The following is a 21,616-nucleotide window of genomic DNA, read 5'->3' as shown; positions in this document are numbered from 1 at the left end:
TGCTTAACTCTTCTTATCACTGAGTTGGGGGATAACAGAAGCCACCTCTTAGGTTCATTGTCAGGATTTACTAAAGTAAAACACACAATGTAAAAGCCCTGCCTAGACTATTAAGTTCGATTCCTAACAAATCTACCTGCCTTGGGTTTCTCCTCTACTACATCTTACACACTGCCACTAGAGTTTCTGAAATACAATGGAATCATTTATTTTCCTGTGTCAAAAGTCTCTGGTAGTTTTCCTTGTTACTTCAAGAAACATTGAAACACCTTTGTCTTAGTTATATCAGTGAAGTAATCATACACTTTGTCATAGAAATCAGGACACTCTAGAGAGTGAAGGGAGACATTAACTGAACAAGATTCCAGGACAACAGCTATAAACTGGGACTGTCCTGGGAAAGTGGGATGAATGGTCATGAATGCATATGATATTCTTTACAGCACACCCCCAGCCTCATCTGTTGACATACCACACTGCTCATCATTCCCAAAACACAAGTCTAGAATACCTAGAATACCCTCTCTCTCCTCTTGAAAATAAAGGTATCTGTACCTCACTCCTGCAGAATTAATCCCTCTTATATGGATTATAATACTTTCCACATATCTATAATGTAGTGTTTGCCATTTAATAAACATAAGTGAACTCTTCCTCTCTCACTGACTTGCGAGCTTCTAGGGCCAGTCTCACTTGTCGTTAAATCCCCAGGTACTTGCATAATACACGGGATCTAGTTTGTACTTGGTAAATGTATACTGAATTAATAAATGAATTTGTTGGTTTGCCTTAGACCGTCCACATGTGAATAATTCAAAACCTTCTTTTTTTTTAATCTAGTCCTTGCCTTGTTCCATAAAAGAATTTCTTACAAGAATATATTATATAATAGCATAAAAGTGGATTTTCTTGGGGCACCTGGGTGGCTCAGCCAGTTAAGCGTCTGAGTCTTGATTTCAGCTCAGGTCATGATCTCGCAGTTTGTGAGATCTCACGGTTTGTGAAATTGAGCCCCTGGTTGGGATTCTCTCTCTCTCTCTCTCTCTCTCTCCCCCCCCCCTCTCTCCCTCTCTCCCTTCCCCTCTCTCTCTCCCCCTTCCCCCCCCCTCTCTCTCTCTCCCCCTTGCTCTCTCTCTCTTTTTCTCTCTCTCTCTCCCTTCCTCTCTCTCTCTCAGAATAAATATATAAACTAAAAAAAGAGTGCATTTTCTTTTTTTCTTTTTTTCATTTTATTTATCCCTATTGCACCCTTTGATGATGATGTTTTTAACCTAATGTTTGTTATTTTTTTAGCCACAGTCCCCATTTCCCTATTCACCTTCCCACTGGCCATGAGATCCAGTTCTAACATGAAAGTAGAAGTCCTTTTGGGGACAAAAGCTTTTCTGATATTTAAAAAAAAAAGAATAGATTTGGTTGGCTCAATTATTCACTCTTCTTCCATTATCGCTGTTTGTCTTCATTGCAATGTAAAAGTGGTACCTAGCAATGCAGCAGCCATCTGGCATCCGCGAGGATGAAACAACACACCAGGGCGGTGGAGTTGAAAGCTCGAGAAACCTGAGTTCCCAACAGCCTCTTTAAGCCAGTGAACCAGTCTTTGACTGGTAACTGTAGAATTTGTTGCATACTAAACAATAAGCACCTGTTGTTAGTTGGATTTTCTGCTTATTTGCAGCCAGACACATTCCTAACTGGTACATTCCTCAACCTAACTTCAAACATGTACCTTAAAATTTTTTTTCTAAGAAATTTTACTAATTTTTTAAAGAGTATTGTCTGTCTTAAGATTAAAATAAATACACTCACTGTTTTTCTATCTGATATAGGTACAAAGTTGTCTTTCCTAAATTCTTCATATCCTGTCATTTGAAATAATAACTTTACATGTTGATCAGTGATGTTAACGAATAACACTACCAAAAAAAAGAGTTTTTGTTTTAAAAAGCAAGTTTTCAGATGAGGCATTATTTTATTAGCACATATCAAATACACAGTAAGGTCACTCCATTTTACTTTTTGCTAAACTAATTTTTTTAAAAAGAGATCTTAACAATTTAAGACTAAAGCACTCCATTTTCTACACTGTAAGCATGCACAGTAAAGAGAAAATATTACTTCTCTATTCTGTAAGTTGCGTGAAGTGTTCCTCTGGTAGTAGTGGGTATGTGTACCCTTGATGCTCACCTGTTTTTAAAATTCTACATTAAATGGTGTATTTACAATAACTGCATATTTTTGTAAAAAAAAATGTGTTTTCTAATTGAGGTAACATATATTTCTCTGAAAATAGTGTTGAGAAAATTTTAGCTCTGCTAGTTAAGCCAAGAAGATCTTATACTTTATATGCTGGCATATCCTTTAATTACTTCTATTTAAGTGCATAATATTAAAGAGAATGTTTATTTATTAAGCAATTGGTCAGCTTTGATGTGTTTTTCTCTTAGTACCAAGGATGATTGCTTCAATGTTAATATTCAGCCACCTGTTGGAGAGCTGCTTTTACCTGTGGCCATGTCAGAGAAAGATTTTAAGAAAGAGCAAGGTGAGAGATTACTACAGTTTACTAGAAATTGCCATCCCAAATAATATGTGCTCATTCTTCTGGCTGGTGTCTGAAATAAATTACCACATGTACATAGCCATTAACAGATGTCAGTGTGTAATCTTTTGGTTTTTGCTAATCCTTTTCTTCTATAAAGTAACCTTGAAAGTATATGTTTGTCTACATCCCTGGCATACTTGAAAATTCATTAGTATGTCTTTAAAATAATAAATTGATTCTTAATTAACTTTTCACATCTGGGAGTTGTAGGTTTGTCAACCTAATGATGTGCTCTTGTGTTTTGTGTTAGTGAAAATGTGAGGGATTTGAGACTTAGCGAAGTTCTACCCCTATAAATGTTATGCCTCTGTATTTTCTTTCACTACAGAACTGTTTTTCATGACCTACTAATGTATTTTTCCCTGCGCACATTGAAGTGCCTCACCCTTCAAGATAAAGGCCTAATTATAGCATTAAAATACCTCCATTTTCTTTTGACCTGATTCTGTAGTAAAGAAATGCTATGATGTCAGCCTGTATCAGAGCCGAAATATTTTAAAATATGGACCTAAATAGAAAATATTTTCGGCAGGATGAAAGTATTAATATGCTGTGCTTGCCCCAAAGTCCAGCATACCTACTAATAAAAATAAATTTTATTTTCTTCTATGAATAATAACTGTGGAAAATAATAACTGGGAAATAACTGTGAGTTTATGTGTTTAATTAAAGATAATACAGAACTACGGCATATGTAAGCAGTGTAGTCAGCAATTTCTTGAAGTTTGTGAAGGTAGTCTATTTTTCTCTCTAGAGGGGTTATCATACAAAGATTCCTTCATCTTGAGGTCATTAAATCCTATCTGTCACGCTTCCAGAAAGTACTGGGCACGTACAAATATTTCTGTACCTAAGGAGACACACATGCTTCCTGGCACTTTATCATTACAGTGCCGAAGATTTTTTTTTTTTTTTTTGCTGTAAGCCATTGCAGTCCACAGTATTCAAATAACCTGTTGTAGAAGAATCTCACAAAGAAAATTTCATTCAAGACTGTAAATTAATAACAATCCTTTATTTTCTGCCTTATTTTTAAGTGATAAAAAAGAATGCCTAAATCCCTGTTTGCATTTGCTTTACTTGGAAGTTGATTATTGCTGTAGAAGAAAAACATCTTTGTGATTTTATGATTTTATTTTTCTGTTGACGAATTGATGCTTACATTTGCTATTCTTACCCTTTGCTGGCTAAAGCCTGCCTCTCTGCTTTACACCTGCCCAGCAGACCCAGGTGAGTGGCACACAAGTGACTGAATAAGGCTTTGGCACATCTACTGTTAAGGGGATATTCTTTTTTTGAAAAGTGCAGCTACAGTATATCTAAAGCAGCTGATTATCGTATACCTTTTCTATCCCTCAGCTTTGGTTTAGAATACTTGATATTTCGATGAAGTGTTCTGTGCCGTTCTGTGCTCTGCTGTGACCGAGGGATTTTTCCCTGACTAGCCATACAGAACCGTAAGCGCGTGAGAGAGGTGCTCTTGGAGAACAGCTGTGGTCCTCTGTGGACTTGTTGCCAAAATTCCTTTTTCTTCTGCCATTTTACTTCTATGGTTGTTGATTATTTTTCTGAATAAATCTGGCAGCTGTTTGCTATGTTTAATAGAGCAGAAAGGCTACTCTGAATAAAGCTATTTGAAAATTTGTTTATATGAAGTATTTGTAAATCCTTCTAAGTCTCTTGGCATTTCTGTATCATTCTTTCTGTCTTCCTGAATTCATTCTTTGATATGGGACTTGATGCTGGCAAATTTACCACAGCTTTAAAGAGTCTTTTCAATAGCATCTTTTTAGTTAGAGATTTCAGCTGGTTTGGTAATCGAGGTCTCAATTCTCAACTTTACACATTGTACTCGTTTTTTATGCTCCTCTAGGAAGACCTTAGCTTATTTCAACAAATGATACATAGAAAGGACTCCCTAGCTGAAAAATCTTCAATCAAAATAAACATCTATTTCCTCACATTTTATCAGTGCAAACTTCTGCATGGTAAAATACCAGTAAATTTAAGTACCTGTGTGTGTCATTACACATGCATACATGACATTATGTAATTTTTCTAATTTAAATAAAATGAACTTAGGTACTTAATATCTCATTTCACAGGGCATATATTTTAAGACTCAAGAAGTGCATTAAATGCATTAAAGAGGATTTAACTATAAAAATTATAAATAAAAAGCATGAGGAATACATTTCTATTTTTATACTAAACATCTATGTAATTTAAAAGTTTGTACACTATTAAATAATGCTTCTAACAGATTGTATATATTAGATTAATAATTTTTTTAACGAAAAGGTTTTATTTCTAATATAAAACCTGATCTGTCATTTTTCCTTAGTTGTTACATTTAGAGTTCCATGGCTAAACGTGGCACGTTTATAAGGTTGGTCGTCAAAGTGCTGAAAGACAGAATGGTTTAGCCTATATATGGAAGTTACCTATAATATTCATAATAGGAACTCTAAACCAGAAGCATGATTTTTTTTTTCATTGCTATGAGTTTTGAGCATTGCAGAGTTAATGATCTAGCTGTAGGATGATTTCAGTACTGTAAATAACTTGAGATCCTCTCTTAAAAATTTGGTTTCTTGAGACAGTTATAACTATTATAAGAGATGTAAGCTGGCTGTTTATCCAAACTGCCTTCTCTTACTCATTTTCTTCTTATGAATTAAATAGGAAATCTAAAACTTAGAAAAAAAATTTAATTTTACTTTCTTATATTGTGTGGTCTACATTTTAGCAGTTAATGACAGCTGATTAACCTAAATTAAGTACTCTGTCCACTGCCTCTCCAAAATGTAGATAAATTCTAATGAAGCAACAAATAGTCTGACAGTTTTTAAATATTTTCCTGGTAACTTTACCTTTGTTATATATATATGCATGCTATATAGTATCTAATGTCTGTTTTTTAGAAGAGAAACTTTTAATGATACCTTGGCATATTTTTCTTTCTCGTTAATTTGAGAATACCTGATATATTTTCATTTAGAAAAATCTCTGGTTTAAGAAACCTAGAATGTTTACTTAATTTTATTATGATTTATGCATCCATCTTATGGTTTCCTAGCTAGCAAGATGCTAATTCTTTAAATGGTCAGACATTTACTATTTTCTGGCCCTTAACTACCACAAGCAATCATATTTGATGCCCCTTAATTAGAGCACCTTTTTTTCTTTCCAGGTTCTTTTTCCACCTCAGCAATCGAGACAATACATTTGCTTACCATGCTGCTCTCCTAAGTGTTCTTTTGCATGTAAATTAATCTTGATTCAGTTTACACTGTCATGCTGAGTGGTACAAATTGCCTATAACAATAAAACAGCATGAGTTAAAAATAAAGGGGGGTGGGAAGGCAGATTGAATGTGTGCCTTACTTGATAGGATGTTACTTTGCTTTATGCCAATACATTAGCTGACGATAATGAATCTTCTGTTCTGAAAAGCATGGTTTAGTTGATTTTTTAAATTTTACTTCAATGGAGCAGTACCTTGTCTTTTATAGACCAAGTTAGACAAACCATTAATGACAAGAGTGTTAAGGTTAAATATGAAGCAATGCATTCACTTCTCTGAGTGCTATCCATCTTTCCATTTACAGGAGCTTGACAAAAGTACTGGCTTTGTACAACATTTCCTTTAATTACATGCTGCGGGAAACAGGCTTTTAACATAAACATAGTTGCATTCATTTATTCAGCAGTTGCTCTTCAATAGAGCTTAATGGAGAAGGTTTAAATCCTAAATGAGTACACACATCTCTCAGCAGTGTTATGTCAGCAGCCACTGTGCTTTACTTAAAAGCAGTGTTTGACTGCTTGTGTAGTTTTTAAAGCTTTTGCCTAATATTGAAGTTAAACACTCTAAGACAGAACATAGTGTCCCTGAGTTTGAAAGTGGTTACTAAAAACTGCTCTTTGTTAAAAGCTTAGAAGTCGTTTTACAGTGTTAGGCTTTTGTGTCTTCATGCTGCTCATCGTAGGGGTTCTTTTAAATTTCAGGTTGCATTTGCAATAAATAACTAAATTAAATACATAGCCCTGGAGATTCGGGGCCTTTTGAAAACATAAAATCAGATTTCTCCATTTTCATAAATGTTGTCAACTATTGTGCACATACCAAATGTCTCAAAAGATCTTTGTTTTTACTGGATACCGTTAGGTGTCGGTGTCTTACATCACAGGTCCAAATAGGTGGCATTTATTATAATTATTTTGGTTTTTTTTTTTACCCAGGTACTAAATTTCAATATTTGTTCCAAGTGTTTGGTATGTTACTGAATTTGTTTACTGAACATTTTTACATGAGATTCTGACATTAATGGCATGTCATATGTTAACTCTGTATTACAGTTTTTGTTCCCGATCTTGCTTAACTTTGTTTTTTTTTTTCTTAAAGATTCATTTAAAACGTCTCTAGAATTTAAGGTTCTCCATTCACATTTTCCCCTTTGTTTCTAAGCATTATGCTTCAGAAATTTCGATTGGTGTTTTTTAATTAACTCTATAGTTCCATTCACTAGGCAAGTACTGTTATCACTAAGTATAGCTGCTTAGATACGTGTACATTTTTTAGAACCACGTAACTGTTCAATGACTTTCAGTCATTGCTGAGATAACTTTGCCCCATCAGCTGAGGCCATTTGTCAGAAAATGTTGTTGCTAGTTATTCCAGACTCACTTTGATTTGTACTCAGGTAGCATTTGACAAGAGAGATCTCTGAATGAAAAGGAGAGGAATAAAAATTTTTAAAAAGTAAAAGCTTAAATAGTTGACGTAGTCCAAATTAATTGAGTATATTTTAAAGGGACTGAAATTGAATAGAATCTTTGTGATTCTGCATTTTTGTCTTAGGGTATTGAAAATCACATTTATTAAGAAGGATGTTCCACTGCATTTTTACATGCTCTTCTACACAATAAGGATTAAAAATTTTGTAAAACATTTGCAGTTATTTAATTCAGTGATAATTATCTTCAAAATTATATTCTGAAGTGGGTTTTTTAAGTTTTTAAATTTTGGCTATGAGCTTGAAATTGTTTTAATATAATTTTCGCAAATTAGTAAAAGGGAGCCTTCTTTTGCTCTTACAGGAATGCTAACAGGAATGAATGAAACTTCTACTGTAATCATTGCTGCACCACAGAATTTCACTCCTTCTGTGATCCTTCAGAAAGTTGTAAATGTGGCCAATGTAGGTGTAGTCCCTTCTGGCCAAGATCATATACACAGGTAGGTTCATCAACATGTGATGTGATCACTTGTATATATATATGTATAATAGACACGTATAAATGTATAGTTTTAAGTTCATCGTTTTCCTTGAAAATAATAATCCCTAAACATATATCTGACCCCCTCTCTTCGTTTCTGTTTAAGATTTTATTTAAGTAATCTCTCCACCCAATGTGGGGTTCAACCTTCAACCCTGAGGTCAAGAGTCACATACTCTACCCACTGAGCTGGCCAGGCATCCCCCTCCCGTTGTTTCTAATGAGATATTTGATTGTTGGTTTGCGTTCAGGCTGTCTTTCCCATTTCATGCAATCCTTAGTACACTGGGATGTACTGTCCTGCAAGATAACAGTCAGTGTACTCGCATTTTATAATAGTTTGGTGATTTGTAAAGGTACCTTTTGCAAGATACAATTGAAAATCTATCCTATTTCACCAGATACAGTGGATTTCCAAGAAGACCTGTTTTACAAAGCAGTGGAGTTGGACTTTTTTACTTGAAATAGAGGAAGTTTGGGTACTGTGTTCAGAGTTCCTTTTTACATCAGTCCCATAAGGCTGCTTCCAGTAATAAGGAGCTGCTAAAAAACGGGCATAGAGCCAAATGCAGCTTCTATTTCTTAGACCAGGAATATCTTCACCACCGAGCATCTAAAGCATGACATCCAAGTCATTTGTCCTTAAAGGTAGAAGAGAATGTGATTAATGTGGTTGCCCTCCTTGCGATCTTCTGTGTGCAGTGGCTTGAATTAAAGTAAAGATAAAAATGATCCCCTTAAACCTGCAGTTGTTACTTCTCTGTTAGCTTAAAGGAATTCATTAATTCCATCTTTAATTCCTCTGCCATTCCACTGCCAATGGCATGCTTTTTCCTTTATATTTCTATATAGAAAAAAAATTTTAAATTGAAGAGAATGCCTTCAGATCTTAAAAAAAATTTTTTTGTAGGGGAGCCTGACTGGCTCAGTCAGTAGAGCATGCAACTCTTGATCTCAGGGTTATAAATTCTAGCCCATGTTGGGTGTAGAGATTACTTTTAAATAAAATCTTTAAAAAAATTTTTTTTAATTAGTGCAGGGTAAGAGAGGTTTCTTACAGAGTGCTACAGTTGATCTGGGTTTTAGACTTCTCTCTGCCATTTTTGGGCTTGGTAGTCTGGGGCAAGTTATAACTTCTTCTTGTGGGCTTTAAGATCTTCATCTGTTTGGAAAGGGGTAGCATGAGACATTAAAATGAAATTCTGTATTATCTATGGAAGAACATTGGTGTTGACTTCAGAAGAGCTGAGTTCAAGTCTTAACCTGCCATCATTTGAAGTTGCCTATCTTCATCTACTGATTGTGACAGTGAAAAAACCATGTGTGCTAGTCAAAAAACCAAAGTTACCGTATTTTTTGTTTTGATTTTTATTTATTATTTTTTTAATGTTGATTTATTTTTGAGAGGGAGTGACAGAGTGTCACCAGGGGAGGGGCAGAGAGAGAGGGAGACACATAATCTGAGGCAGGCTCCAGGCTCTGAGCTGTTAGCAAAGAGCCTGCCGTGGAACTAGAACTCACAAACTGCAGGATCCTGACCTGAGCAAAAGTCGGACGCTTAACCGACTGAGCCACCCAGGGGCTCCAGTTTTGTTTTGTTCTTAGAGAAACTTCCTTAATTAAGTTCTTTAATAGGTCTCATGCTTCCATTTCTTAATGTCTGACAAGCCCTATCTCACACAGGGTGGTGATAAAATAATAAAATGGATATTAGGTCATCATACTGGTACCACTATGCATATACAACTTAACAGTGAAATGCTGTTCAGTAGGGGGAAAAGTGAACAGAAGCCTTTTCAATGAAAATATTCTCGTTCTGAGTTTTCCTGTTTTAATTGTTTTCTGCTTTTTTTTTTTTTTAATGTTTATTTATTTCTGAGAGAGACCAAGCACGAGCAGGGGAGGGGCAGAGAAAGAGGGAGACACAGAATCCTGAAGCAGCCTCCAGGCTGTGAGCTGTCAGCACAGGGCCTGACGTGGGCTCGAACTCACAAACTGTGAGATCATGACCTCAGCCAAAGTCAGACGCTTAACCAACTGAGCCACCCAGACACCCCTGTTGTTTTCTGCTTTAAATACTTCTTTTTGCTCTTCTGGGTGATTTTCTTTAGCAGAAGTTGCTGTTTTATTTATGGATCCTTTGAATTACTGAAATTACTGAAACACCAAAATATCATACATCAACTATAACTTTTAGCTTATGCAGTATAAAATTATGATACTGACCATCTACTACCCAGCAAAACTTCAGTCTTGTTTTAATATGTTCTTCTATAATGTACAAAAAGACATACGGTAACCCTTGTTTATGTTGTAACTTCTAGTTTATTTTTTGTTTTGTTTTGCATGTGGGTTAACTTTTCTGAAAGCAATGGCAGGTTTCCAGAATTTAGTTTCTTAGAAGAAAACAGCCAAATTGCCTTCTGAAAACCAACTAATATAAAAGCTACCTTCCTACTGGGAAACAGACTAAGAAAGACACTTAGCACAGTTGTGTAATTTTTATTAAAGCATAGTTTGCCTGTAACTTGTCTTGGTGGTTTGGAACTGAATGCCTGTTCAAGTGATTAAATTACAGACAATTCTCAATTATCTGTACTAATGCAAGGGAGACACGCAACTAAGAACCATTTATATCTGCCTTTGCAATGCAGAGATTGCGCTCAGACTTCATGTTCGTGGTCCTCACACACATCCACGATATCTTGACACTTTTCTAATCCAGCCGTGTGTGTTCTAATCCAGCAGGTGTGGTGTTTGGCTCTGTAACTTGGAGGAGGAGCCCAAGTTACTACCGGGTCAAAAATGAAAAAAACAATGCCTATATGTAATTAAGATTAGGTTGTTCTGTTTTCATTTGCCTCACAAGTCTCCTTATATGTAATTGAAAATGTTTTGCATTTGCTCTTACAAAGTATGGCTATATTAATGTTCTAAATTTTAGAAATAATAAACACCTAGAGTTACTTGTATTTTTCATACACAAATTGTTAAAAATTATCATCCTGCATATGTAACATTTTTTGCCATTCTTTTGTACTCAGTAACAAAACAAAAATGAACAATTGTTAGTAAAATCAGTACCAGTGCCTTTCTTAATGTCATTTAAAGTGAAATAGCAATTACTGTTTATAACAGAAATTGACAGTTTACTTCTTCGTTGAGTTGTGTTCATGTTTTTAACTGTAGTGCTCAGTATCCTATTTTCCTGTGGAGGTAATGAGTTTATATATCTAAACATATATTATTTAATTGTTAATAAAATTGAACTCCCTGTGAGATTTTTGAGTAACTCCTTTATTCTTCTGTGATGGTTGCTTTTTTGAGTTAATGAAGAATAGGACCAAAGCCATTCTTGTATTTACTAATGGTAATTGACTTACAATTGCTTTAAAAAAAAAAAAAAACAAGTATAAAAAGAATTTTAGAATAATTTATTCCCATTACTCTTAAAATTTGAATAGTTTTTACATTAAATGCCAAGTTAAAAAACACTTAATATAAGAAATATCTAAGAAAAAGGGAACCTTCATTAATATGCAGAAGTGTGTAATAGTGTAAAGTATAAATTTTAATTGAATACATAGTAGAAAATGGTTCCTACATATCAACATAAAATGGCCTCCATTAAGAAAAAGTCAATTAAAGGAGCACAAGTTTTATGGAATTCATTTCAAAAACCAGGAGCATTTTTTATATAATTAACTGCTTTTCAAGATCACTGAGAAAGTATATCTGCTGTTAGATTATATGACATTTACTTTTGATTTTCTAAATGAGCAATAATATCAGAAGGCCAGCCAGTATACTATTGAAAGACTTAATTAACTTTATTTTCATTTCTGTGGTACTTGGTGACTGAAAAGGCTGCTCTTTGAGAGCAAAATCATCCCATTGAGATCTACAGAGTTATGGTCAACTCTCCTATTTTCCAGATTACAGTTATCAGATGAGAAGGAGTAATACAGAAATGAGAATTTTAAAAATCATCTATTAAATATAGAGTTGAATATCTTCATGTCCTGTTTTAGATATTCATATTAAAATATGTGATATTCTATGCATTGTAAAAGTCTTAAAGCATATTGTTTAAGACAGTATACTAATAAACTAACACATAAATAAAATATACAAAGGGCAGAATGAATAGCAGTAAAACAGTATAGGAATGGACTGCAAAAGGAAAATGTCAGTATTTAATATGTTTAGGGTAGGAGAATTCGACTAGCATTGGGAACCCTAGGTATATCCAGGCCCAGGAAACATTTCTTGTGTTCCTCTGAGAAAGAAATCAGGTGAGGGTTTATGACAGGTTTGAATTCAATAGTGTAGAAACTGAGGTGTGTTTGCTTTAATTACATTGCTTGTCCTCTGATAAAGATACTAATGTGCAGTGACCAAAAGGCAGAAAGGTAAAAATCCATAGCTCCAAAATCTTTAAGGTTTTCTGTACAAAAGAATTCTGTGGGGGGTTTGTGTAAAATTCAGATTCCTGAGAGCCACAGCCAGGGGCTCAGATTTGGTACTGTGAGGTATGGCCCAGGAATCTGTATTTTAACCAGTAGCCAAAGCGGTTATATGGCCAATAATGTTCCATAGTTTACAGTTTGAGACTGCCTTGAATTATCAAGAGTTAATGACAGCCACATGACACATTTTAAAGTATATTATTCCTATGTTTATGCATTTTCTTTTTACAGATTAGTTATTAAGGGATGCTAATAGACAAGTTGTTTGATGTTGTTTTTCCTTACAGCTATGGCATTGTGCTCCAGCAAGAGCATATTGTTAATTATATCAGCGTATTACAGTCTCGTCTGTGAAACTGTCCTAGACCACGAGGAAAAGTTTGTCTTTCAGCAGTCTCAGCCATTTCACATTTTAACCCAGTTTCCGGAGTTCTGACGTTCAATAACAGTGGTGTTCAAAAGAGCTATCAGACTACCTACTCATTTTGCCCTTTCATGAACAACAAATTGACCCTGTGAGGGGGAAAATGTGATCGTTTGAGTGAAAACAGAAAGCCTTGTCTCTGCCATGATGCTGTTTTAGTTCTTAGCTTATTCAATAAGACCCTAGAACAGTTTTCATTATTAACTTGTATTTAGTACTTAAAGTCCTCCTCCCGCCCTGTAGATCTTAATGTTTGGATCTTGTTTACTCTGTCACTTTTTTAACTTGCAACTTTTGAGCAACATACAACTTGTGAATAATTACAGTCTTAGTAGAATGAATGTTGTTTTACTATGGTCCCTGAGGTCCTTAACTATTAGGAAAGCCTGGTGCTGTGAATGGAACAGTGTATCCATGGCAACCTGGATACATGGCAACTTTTTAATTTACCAACATATTTAAAGATAGTTTATTTGCTTCAGGTTGAAAATCAGAAATCTTTTTATTTAATTGAAGTACATGTAAAGAACAACTTGTTTCATTTCTAGGCCTTCAACTCATCCAGTGAATCACTATTATCATATACATGTTCAATAGTAATTAATAGGAGAAATACTGGTATATACTACCATTTCCATCATAAAATGTCTATATTGTGCAACCCTTTCACTCAATTTTTTTTTGAAGACTTGTGACAAATTTTCTTAGTGCTAGGGTTACAAACATGAATGGCATAGTCACTTCTTGGTGGGAGTCTTTGATACTTCCCTTTCTTCTCTTCTTAGGTTGCTCAACTTTTGGGTTATTTTTGTTTGTTGTTTTGTTTCTTTTCCCCTAGTAACTGGAATACTGAAATACTAGGTAATTTTGAAGGGCCATAATAGAAAACCGTGTCTTAGTGCCCTAATTTTATAATCTCTGATACTACAGTAACCATACTTCACCTGTCTTAAAATGCTTTGTAAGGAGTTGCTAATATAAAGATATCAGGCATTGGTCTTTTCTACTGTGTGATAAATTTGGAATCTCAAACTGGACCAAAGATTTTGGAACCTATTTAGACGTCAGTTTTCTCAAGTTGGTGATTGTCCACTAGAGGGCAGCACTGCTTTTTTATCTGCTGCTTTGATCTCTGCAGGCTCTGTGAACAGCATTTCATTGAAAAACAAATGTAGACCTCAGTTAATTTTTACACGGAACGCATATTTGGATATTTTAGAAGTAACCAAACCGCATCGCTGATTTTGCTTTAAACCATTCTTTCTTTAAGTTTTATTTAATTCTACCATTTGTGAGGTAATATTCTGCAATGCAACAGTTTTACTAGTAGGAATATATAACTGTTTTCATGTAGAAATGAGAGGTATTCTTGATGATTTTCCTTCTGGGTTGGCAATTTTATAAGGAATCAAAGAGAATGGGGTAAGAATTTATTTATTATTTGGTTTTCTGTTAAGGCCCATCCCATCCCACCCCCACCAAAGAGACAAACCAAAAATGCTTTGGAATAACTGGGATATCTCGTGTCTTCTTTGAGAAAGTGCACTTAGATTTATTTACCTTTTCTTTATAAAGAAAGAGAATGTGTCAATGACAAGATAGTATGGAGAATCGTTATACCATGTGTAAAGATTCAAACAGAATATAGAGAGTCTTAAATTATGATGGTCGCTTATTTTCTTTGTTTTAACTCTTCTCATCAGAATGTTAAAGGGAAACACTACAATATTGCTGGCCGATTTTTTTTTAAATAATAGGGGAAAACACATTTCTTTGGAAAAATTCTCTAAACTTAAATCACATGTAATTTCTCATCCTCAATATTAATTTCAATTGTGTAAACGGGCTTAACTTTAAAAGACAATTTTATAGTCAAGAAAACGGAATTTTTTTTTTACAACTTGCAAATTCTCTGTTTAAAATGTTCTATATTAACTCAAAGCAATAAGGGTTTATCATTTTTAATTCTTTGGGAAATAATGCTCCAAATCATGATGCTTTGGTATTTGATGTTAGGAGGCTTATTCAAACCAGTATTTCTTACATATAATCATTGTGCGACTTCATTACACATTTGTCAACTTTGGACTAATTATTTTTATACAGCTAGGGCAGGGCACTGCATCTTGTGATCGTCTTTCTTACTAATAGGATTCTGTCTGCTTCAGCAGGCAGTAATTGAAGGCTTCATGTACAGAGTAGGGGAAAAAAAAAAAGTTTTAGCCTGAGTGGGCCATTGTCACAGCTTCTGGTAACCAGTAGAACAGAAAACACGAGAAAATTGAACTCAGAATAGAAAAATCAGAAACCAGGAAGACTATCCAAGAGAAGAAAAAGCATGTCTTAGAGCTGTTGCATTAAGTATAGCAAATATGATTCTACTTAAAAATGTTTGTGTTTGTGAATACCCTGGAGACTGATACAACCTCTCAGATAAATATTTTTTAGTTCCTGTTGTCCTGTTAACATTTAAGTTGTTAAAACCATTGGGTTGTAAGATTTCTTTTCCTTCTGACAAAGAACATTTATGGTCCATAGCCAGCTCCTCATAAATCTGAAAAAAAAATATGGTTTAAGTGCATGAGGGAATAAGGCCACATATTGTAGATACTAAATTTGTACAGATTTGTTGTTGTTATCTGAGCTGTTTTCCTAATTCTGTCAATAGTTAAGACAAATCAACTTTTTTAGAAGAGTAGTGTCTTCATTTAGGTTTGGCAAGCAGCTTATTTTGTCTTTGTCTTTAATTTTAAGAATTTTTATAGGCTTCAAAGACTAAATGTCAATTGCTAGAGATAATAGACAAAAAGACATGTAATGAAATGAAATACAGATGTATCTAAACAGTTTTACCTCCTCAGTTGGTGATTACAAACAGCGAGTGCTTGGTGGTAGAATGAAAATGAAAAATTATGAAAAATACCTAGATGGTATCCTTTTAATAACATGGAGCCTGTCATACATAGGCAATACATCTTTAACTGTCATCCTCTTATTTGTTCTCATTTGTGGTGTTACTGGTGTTCGAGGTTGGTTGGCCTCCCAGAAGTCCCTCCCTGTGTTACAGCTCCATTCAACAAGGTTTTGTATTTCTCATTGCTGGTGTTCTTTTGAGAGAGTGGGAGGTGAGGGATGTTTAAATTTTTTTTAATCTTTAAAAGGCAGAAAGTAAAAAGTTGTTATGACAAAGCAGCAAGTCAGGATGCTTTGAATTACATAATAGTGCAAATTCAGCTACACATTTTGAAGGGAAAATCTTCCCTCCTAAAGTTTTTGGAACAATATTAGATTATGTATTAGGTAAATAAGAAAAACATTAGTCTTTCCGTTTACTAATAAAAAAAACAAAAGTACATTTTGCATATTTGAGAGTGCGTATGATCCAGAATCAGAATACTTGGGTAAATTCCTGCTCAACCATTCACTGGCTGTGTGCCCCTGGGTACGTATCTCAACTTATGTGGGCCTCACTTCCCTCACCTGTACAGTAATCTGCCTCATAGAATCAAATAAGTACCCACTACAGAAAACACTTAATAAATGTTAGCTGCAGTTATCACTGCGGTGATCGAAAACCTCACATGTCTTCTGAAAAAGTTTTGTCACCGTGTTAATCTTCGTTTGAGGTCAGGCACAGAAGTTCTGATGTCAGCCATTAAATTTAACATAGAAGTGTTTGACCCAAGCTGTCTTTATAACCAATGTTTCTTACATCCAAAAGCTATGTGGTATTTATTAACTGGTACTCTTTCCATAACTGTCTTTTCAGTGTATGTTAAAGCATAGCCTGTTCAGGCATTAAATGATTAATAAATTTGGGGCGGGGGTGGCTTTGCTTTTCATGGACCAAAACAAACCAGTTGTAATCATGCTGTGTTCCAATTAAATACATCCTTTTTGAACTGTGAAATGAGAATGTCAGAACATCTGATCTTCTAGTCTCTTGCTTTAAAACATTGCTTCCACCATTTGTGCCCACTAGAACACAGAGACCTAGCTAACAGGCAGTAGCTTTTATACCAGCTCACAGATTTTATTGCTAGGATGATTTGCTTAGCATATTTCCACTGTAGGGTAAGCAAATGCCTCTTTTCTTTACTGCCCCTAATCTTTACACTATTGAGAATTTTTATGGTAATAGGATTTCAAAAACGTGTACAAGACACTAATTTTAATCTCTGTAAACATACTGGCATCAAAATTGACATTTGTCTCTGCTGAATTTGTATTAGTGGAGCATCGATTCTAAGTTTTTAATGCAAAAGAGATAAAATGTGCCTTGGGGCTGTGCAACCCTGAAATTCAAGTGCTTTTGTGTTCCTGTTGAGACATAATCTCCTTCTCTACAGTCCCAAGGCACAAGTGTTAAGTAAATAAAGGGACTAATAAGACTATTGTTTACATAATTATAACCCTGTCAGAAATAGAGACCTCTGTTGAAAGATGTGTTGAATGAAGATTTGGTGATGATCAAATCTGTGGGGAGAAAAGTTACATAAATGAGTAGGACAGTAGAGCTGCCTAGTCCGACATACAGACATGGTTTAACAGAAATACAGAAACAGGATTCTCCTGTGAAGCAGAAGAATCCCAAAAGTTTGGACAAAAGAAATGCATAAACTTGGAAGGGGTGATAGAAAAGGGGGTCGGTCATGGTAGGGCCGCTGATGTTTGTGCTCTCTAAAAGATGAGATTAGGAAACAGTTCCTTAGGTCCCGTGTGGACATCTGAAGAGCACACGGTTACTTACAGTTGCTTCTCGCAGTAGGAAAACTGCTCTGTCGGATTCCTTACAAGTCTTCCATGTGTTTGGAGAGAGTAGCTTTCCATGTTTGTAGAAAATACACAAATAAATGACAGCAAAGGTTTCTAACATACTTTATCAACAACCCACTAGCTTATACCTTAAAATGCAACTTAAAAATGTGGATAATATTTTCATATTAGCCTGTTTGTTTTGCTTTTGAGTCATTATTCTAATTACTGTTGGAAAACTGATTTTCATTATTCCGTTCAGGTCAAAAATGGCTTGCTAGGTTTCCAAAAAGAAGAATCGAATGTGTTATGAGATCTTGATGTCATTTTTGAAAACTCAAAGAAGAAATTACTTTTCATTTAAAGAGAATCTGCTTCCTGCTTAAGTGGCTAATATTTTAATTAAGTTGGGAGTGAAGTTTTTCTGAGTGTCTCCTGATAAACTCCCTCTTTTATGTTGATGGTAATTAAACAGATCCCTGAGGACACCGTGGGCTCTGCGCAAGGCCCATGCTAATTGTCAGACATGAGACACTGACCAGTTGGTTTGCTCTTGAATAGTCCGCGGCGTGCTGTCAGCGCGGCAGTTTTATTTTTATGTATTGTGAGCTGTTGTCAGGGCTAACTGGGTGCCATTGTGGCTGAAGATGTTGCGCAAATTGAGGCAGATGGCTCAGATTCAGACACGTGTCATACAGAAAGGGGAAAGGGGATTGGCCCTGCAAAGTGGGGTCACAGCAGGTCACAGACCTGCTCTACACTTGTTAGTGTTTTCAAAAGCTCATGTGCAGCAACTTTGTTTTTCTCCAGTCATCCCTGCAATCTAACCCCCTCCCACCCCCCTAAAAAAAATGTGTGGAACATGCTCCATGTGGAAAATGGAGGCCTAGGAGGGTTCCGTCCTCTTCCTTCACGTCTCTGGGGCTCAACTGTGCGTGCAGAATGAATTAGCAGGATTGACAGAAGTTCATTGTGCCTCCAACGGCTTTTCAGTCAATTGCAGTGCTTAAAAGGCTAGTTTTGCTTTTAATTCCGTGTAATTAGTAGATTCTTCATGTCTTGGAATTTAGTAATGGAGCCTTAGACCTCAAGTTTCCTCTATTCTAAAGCAAAAAGAAGTATGTAACATTCTGCACGTTAAAAAAACATTTTAAAAGAGGGAGTGTGGGTGTTGCATTTGGCTGTCACGTGGTATTGTTATATGTCATCATCAACGTTAGAGACTGAATTTGAATATTTTAACATGCATGAATTTTTGAAATGTAAGTTTTATAATGTACATAAAATTATCTAACTTCTTGCATAATCATTTTCAGATATGAGGACTTAAAATTTCAAGCTCTTTGAGAAAAGTACCTTTTCTCAACATGTTTTAAAAATAAAAATGCAGTGGTTTATTTTGTGTGACCCTAGGCATGGTGGAATATTAAATATCAAATGAATGATTCCCAAATATATGTTAATGGAGAATTATTCACATAAGTCTCTTGTTCAAACTAATAAGTAAAATAGACTTCCTCTTCTTGTTTTGTTCTAAAGACGCACTGAAATTACCTGCTTGTGGTAAGCATGGTGCTGGGCAGTTTATTGATTTTTCAGAAGAATGCTTGGCTTTGGGTTTTGGCAGTAGGGAACCTGCAAGAAATTATTGAGAAAAAAAGAACTGTTTTAAACCTATTTGAATTTATGCCATCTCTGTTTTTCCTCCCTCATGATAAAAGCTCTCTCTCCCTCTTTTTTTTTTTTTTTTTTTTTCCTTCAGGTTTGCAGCTAAAACTGTGCACAGTGGGTCGTTGATGCTAGTTACAGTGGAACTGAAGGAAGGCTCCACAGCACAGCTTATCATCAACACCGAGAAAACGGTGATCGGTTCTGTTCTGCTGCGGGAGCTGAAGCCTGTCCTGTCCCAGGGGTAACCTGCTTACATCTGGACTTCAGAATCTGGCACACAACAAAAGTGCCTGGCATCCACTACTGCTGCCTTTCATTTATAATAATAGCCCTTCCATCTGGCAGTGGGGGAAGAATACACTCTTGACATTCTTGTCTCCTGCTTTAGAATGCTAGTGTGTATCTATCATGTATGCATTACTTTTCCCCTTTTCGCTTTGCTAACCAAAGAACATATATTTTACTGTCAATTTTCTCAACTCTTGAATCTTTGTGGCGTTTTCTCTGTCCTGCTACTACTTCTGGCCTTCTCCTCTTCCTTCTCTTTTTCCACAGTGATGGACATGAATTGGGTGTTTTAAGTTCATTGGAAATCATCCTCCCTCCCACCGCAACCAAAAATTAGCCCTAGAAATAATCTAAATGGCCTCTGAGCTGGGTATGTGAAAATACTATTGCCCCTGGAATAGCATACTTTTTAGAATTAAATACAGAAACAATAAGATCTCTGCAAAATTTTGTTCTGTGAATTTCCTGGTATTGTAATTGGTTATTGACAATGCTCGTCATGAAATCATCTATGAATAATAAACTAGCATATGAATAACATGTGTCTTTGCATTTTTAATGAGTGTGTGTAATCCTGAAGTTCATATGCTGATATTTGTTTTAAAAGTAAATAGCTTGTTATATTCACAAAGAAGCAATTAATGGGGTTTAGTTAGTGAAAGAAAAACCACTTTCAAATCCGGGTAGATTTTCTAGTTGTGTTATAGAGTAGTTAACTCCAAGAAAAAATTGGATATTTAATAATAAAAATCCATCATGTCGTACAATAAAATGTCTCTGTACAATTTTGATTAGTAGAGATCAGATTGTAAGGCCTATTACACCTGCTGAATAAATTCTTTGAATCTCATTGTTCCTTTATAGATCTTGATGCCCAACTTAGGTGGACTGAAACACCTTTGGAAACTAATCACTATAAATCTAGTTCTGGAAATTTTAAAAACCTGTTACGTGATCAACATATCAGCGCTTTTCCCGGGAGTGTTTGTTGGCTAACTTCAACAAGTTAAGATTATTTTCATTAAGATTATTCTCTGACCAGGGGTGCCTTGGTGGCTCAGTTGGTTGCACATCTAGCTTCGGCTCAGGTCATGGTCTCACATTTCATGGGTTTGAGCCCCACATCAGGCTCTCTTGCTGTCGGTGTGGAGCCCACTTCAGGTATCTGTCCCACTCACGGCCCCTCCCCCACTCATGCTGGCTCTCTCTCAAAAATAAGTAAAACATTAAAAAAAAAAAAAAAAAGTTATTCTCTAACCAGAAAAATTTTTTCTGAGATTTTTATACCTCTTTAAAACCGGTTGAAATTTTATTTATCTTTCTGATACAAGGTAATACTCTTTCAGTTAGTATATGCTAGTCGTTTCCCTTTCCATAGAGCCAAAATTCCTTAAAAAATAAGGATTTTTTAAAAGTAGAGAATATGCATTGATGGAAACATTGTAGAACATATATAAAGAGAAAAAAAAACCATAATGAAACATCCCTGGAATATACATGTTGAGAAGAACAAAATAGATGTGAAAAATCATTTCAGTTCAAACTTGTAAGCTGGAGAGAGCAAACAAGATGGTTAAATTGTCCTGCTTGAAATACAGCAGTTAATCTGGATGAGAAGTATTGCTACAGAAGTCACGTGTTCTACCTCATTCTGGAACCTTACATGCGATGGCAATGCTGCCACCAGACACACCTTTAATTGCAAGCTGTTGGCACTTCCTTTATTAATCCTGTTTCTCAGGGCTTACTTAATAACTTTGGGTTTTTAAGTCAACAATTAAAAAAAAAATTTAATGTTTCTTTATTTTTGAGAGAAAGGGAGAGAGAATCCAAAGTAGGTTCCAGGCTCGGAGCTGTCAGCACCGAGCCTGACGTGGGGCTCGAACTCACAAACCGTGAGACCATGACCTGAGCCAAAGCCAATCACTTAACCAGTTGAGCCTCCCAGGTACCCCTTAAGTCAAGTTTTTGAAATGTTAGAAAGAATTTGAAGGGATAAATACCTATTTTCTGAAAAACATATTTACACTTAATGCATCAAAGCAGAGGGAAAATGTATGTTGTGATGTAGACAGCTTTTTGTTTTCCTTAAATTAGGGCACTTCTTATCTTTGAAAATAG

General features: G+C 35.4%; 1 protein-coding gene across 2 annotated transcripts in view; it reads left to right on the top strand.

Annotated features, from left to right (window-relative positions):
- AP3B1 (adaptor related protein complex 3 subunit beta 1) overlaps window positions 1–20,033 on the top strand; it is a 262,517-nt gene extending 242,484 nt beyond the window's left edge. The window contains exons 25-27 of one of the 2 annotated variants that reach the window (XM_045496395.1): window positions 2,448–2,545; window positions 7,709–7,847; window positions 19,299–20,033. In XM_045496395.1, the coding sequence (XP_045352351.1) occupies window positions 2,448–2,545; window positions 7,709–7,847; window positions 19,299–19,452 (391 nt within the window). In that variant the 3' untranslated portion in view covers window positions 19,453–20,033. Of the gene's footprint in view, window positions 1–2,447; window positions 2,546–3,798; window positions 3,836–7,708; window positions 7,848–19,298 lie in introns of those variants that run through there. The other variant, XM_045496398.1, reaches the window with a different exon arrangement.
- Window positions 20,034–21,616: the final 1,583 nt, after the last annotated feature.

Source organism: Leopardus geoffroyi, chromosome A1 (genome assembly GCF_018350155.1).
Source record: "Leopardus geoffroyi isolate Oge1 chromosome A1, O.geoffroyi_Oge1_pat1.0, whole genome shotgun sequence".
In the NCBI taxonomy this organism is placed as follows: Eukaryota; Metazoa; Chordata; class Mammalia; order Carnivora; family Felidae; genus Leopardus; species Leopardus geoffroyi.
Note: the sequence above shows the minus strand (reverse complement) of the source record. Positions and strands in the feature narration are given on the sequence as shown.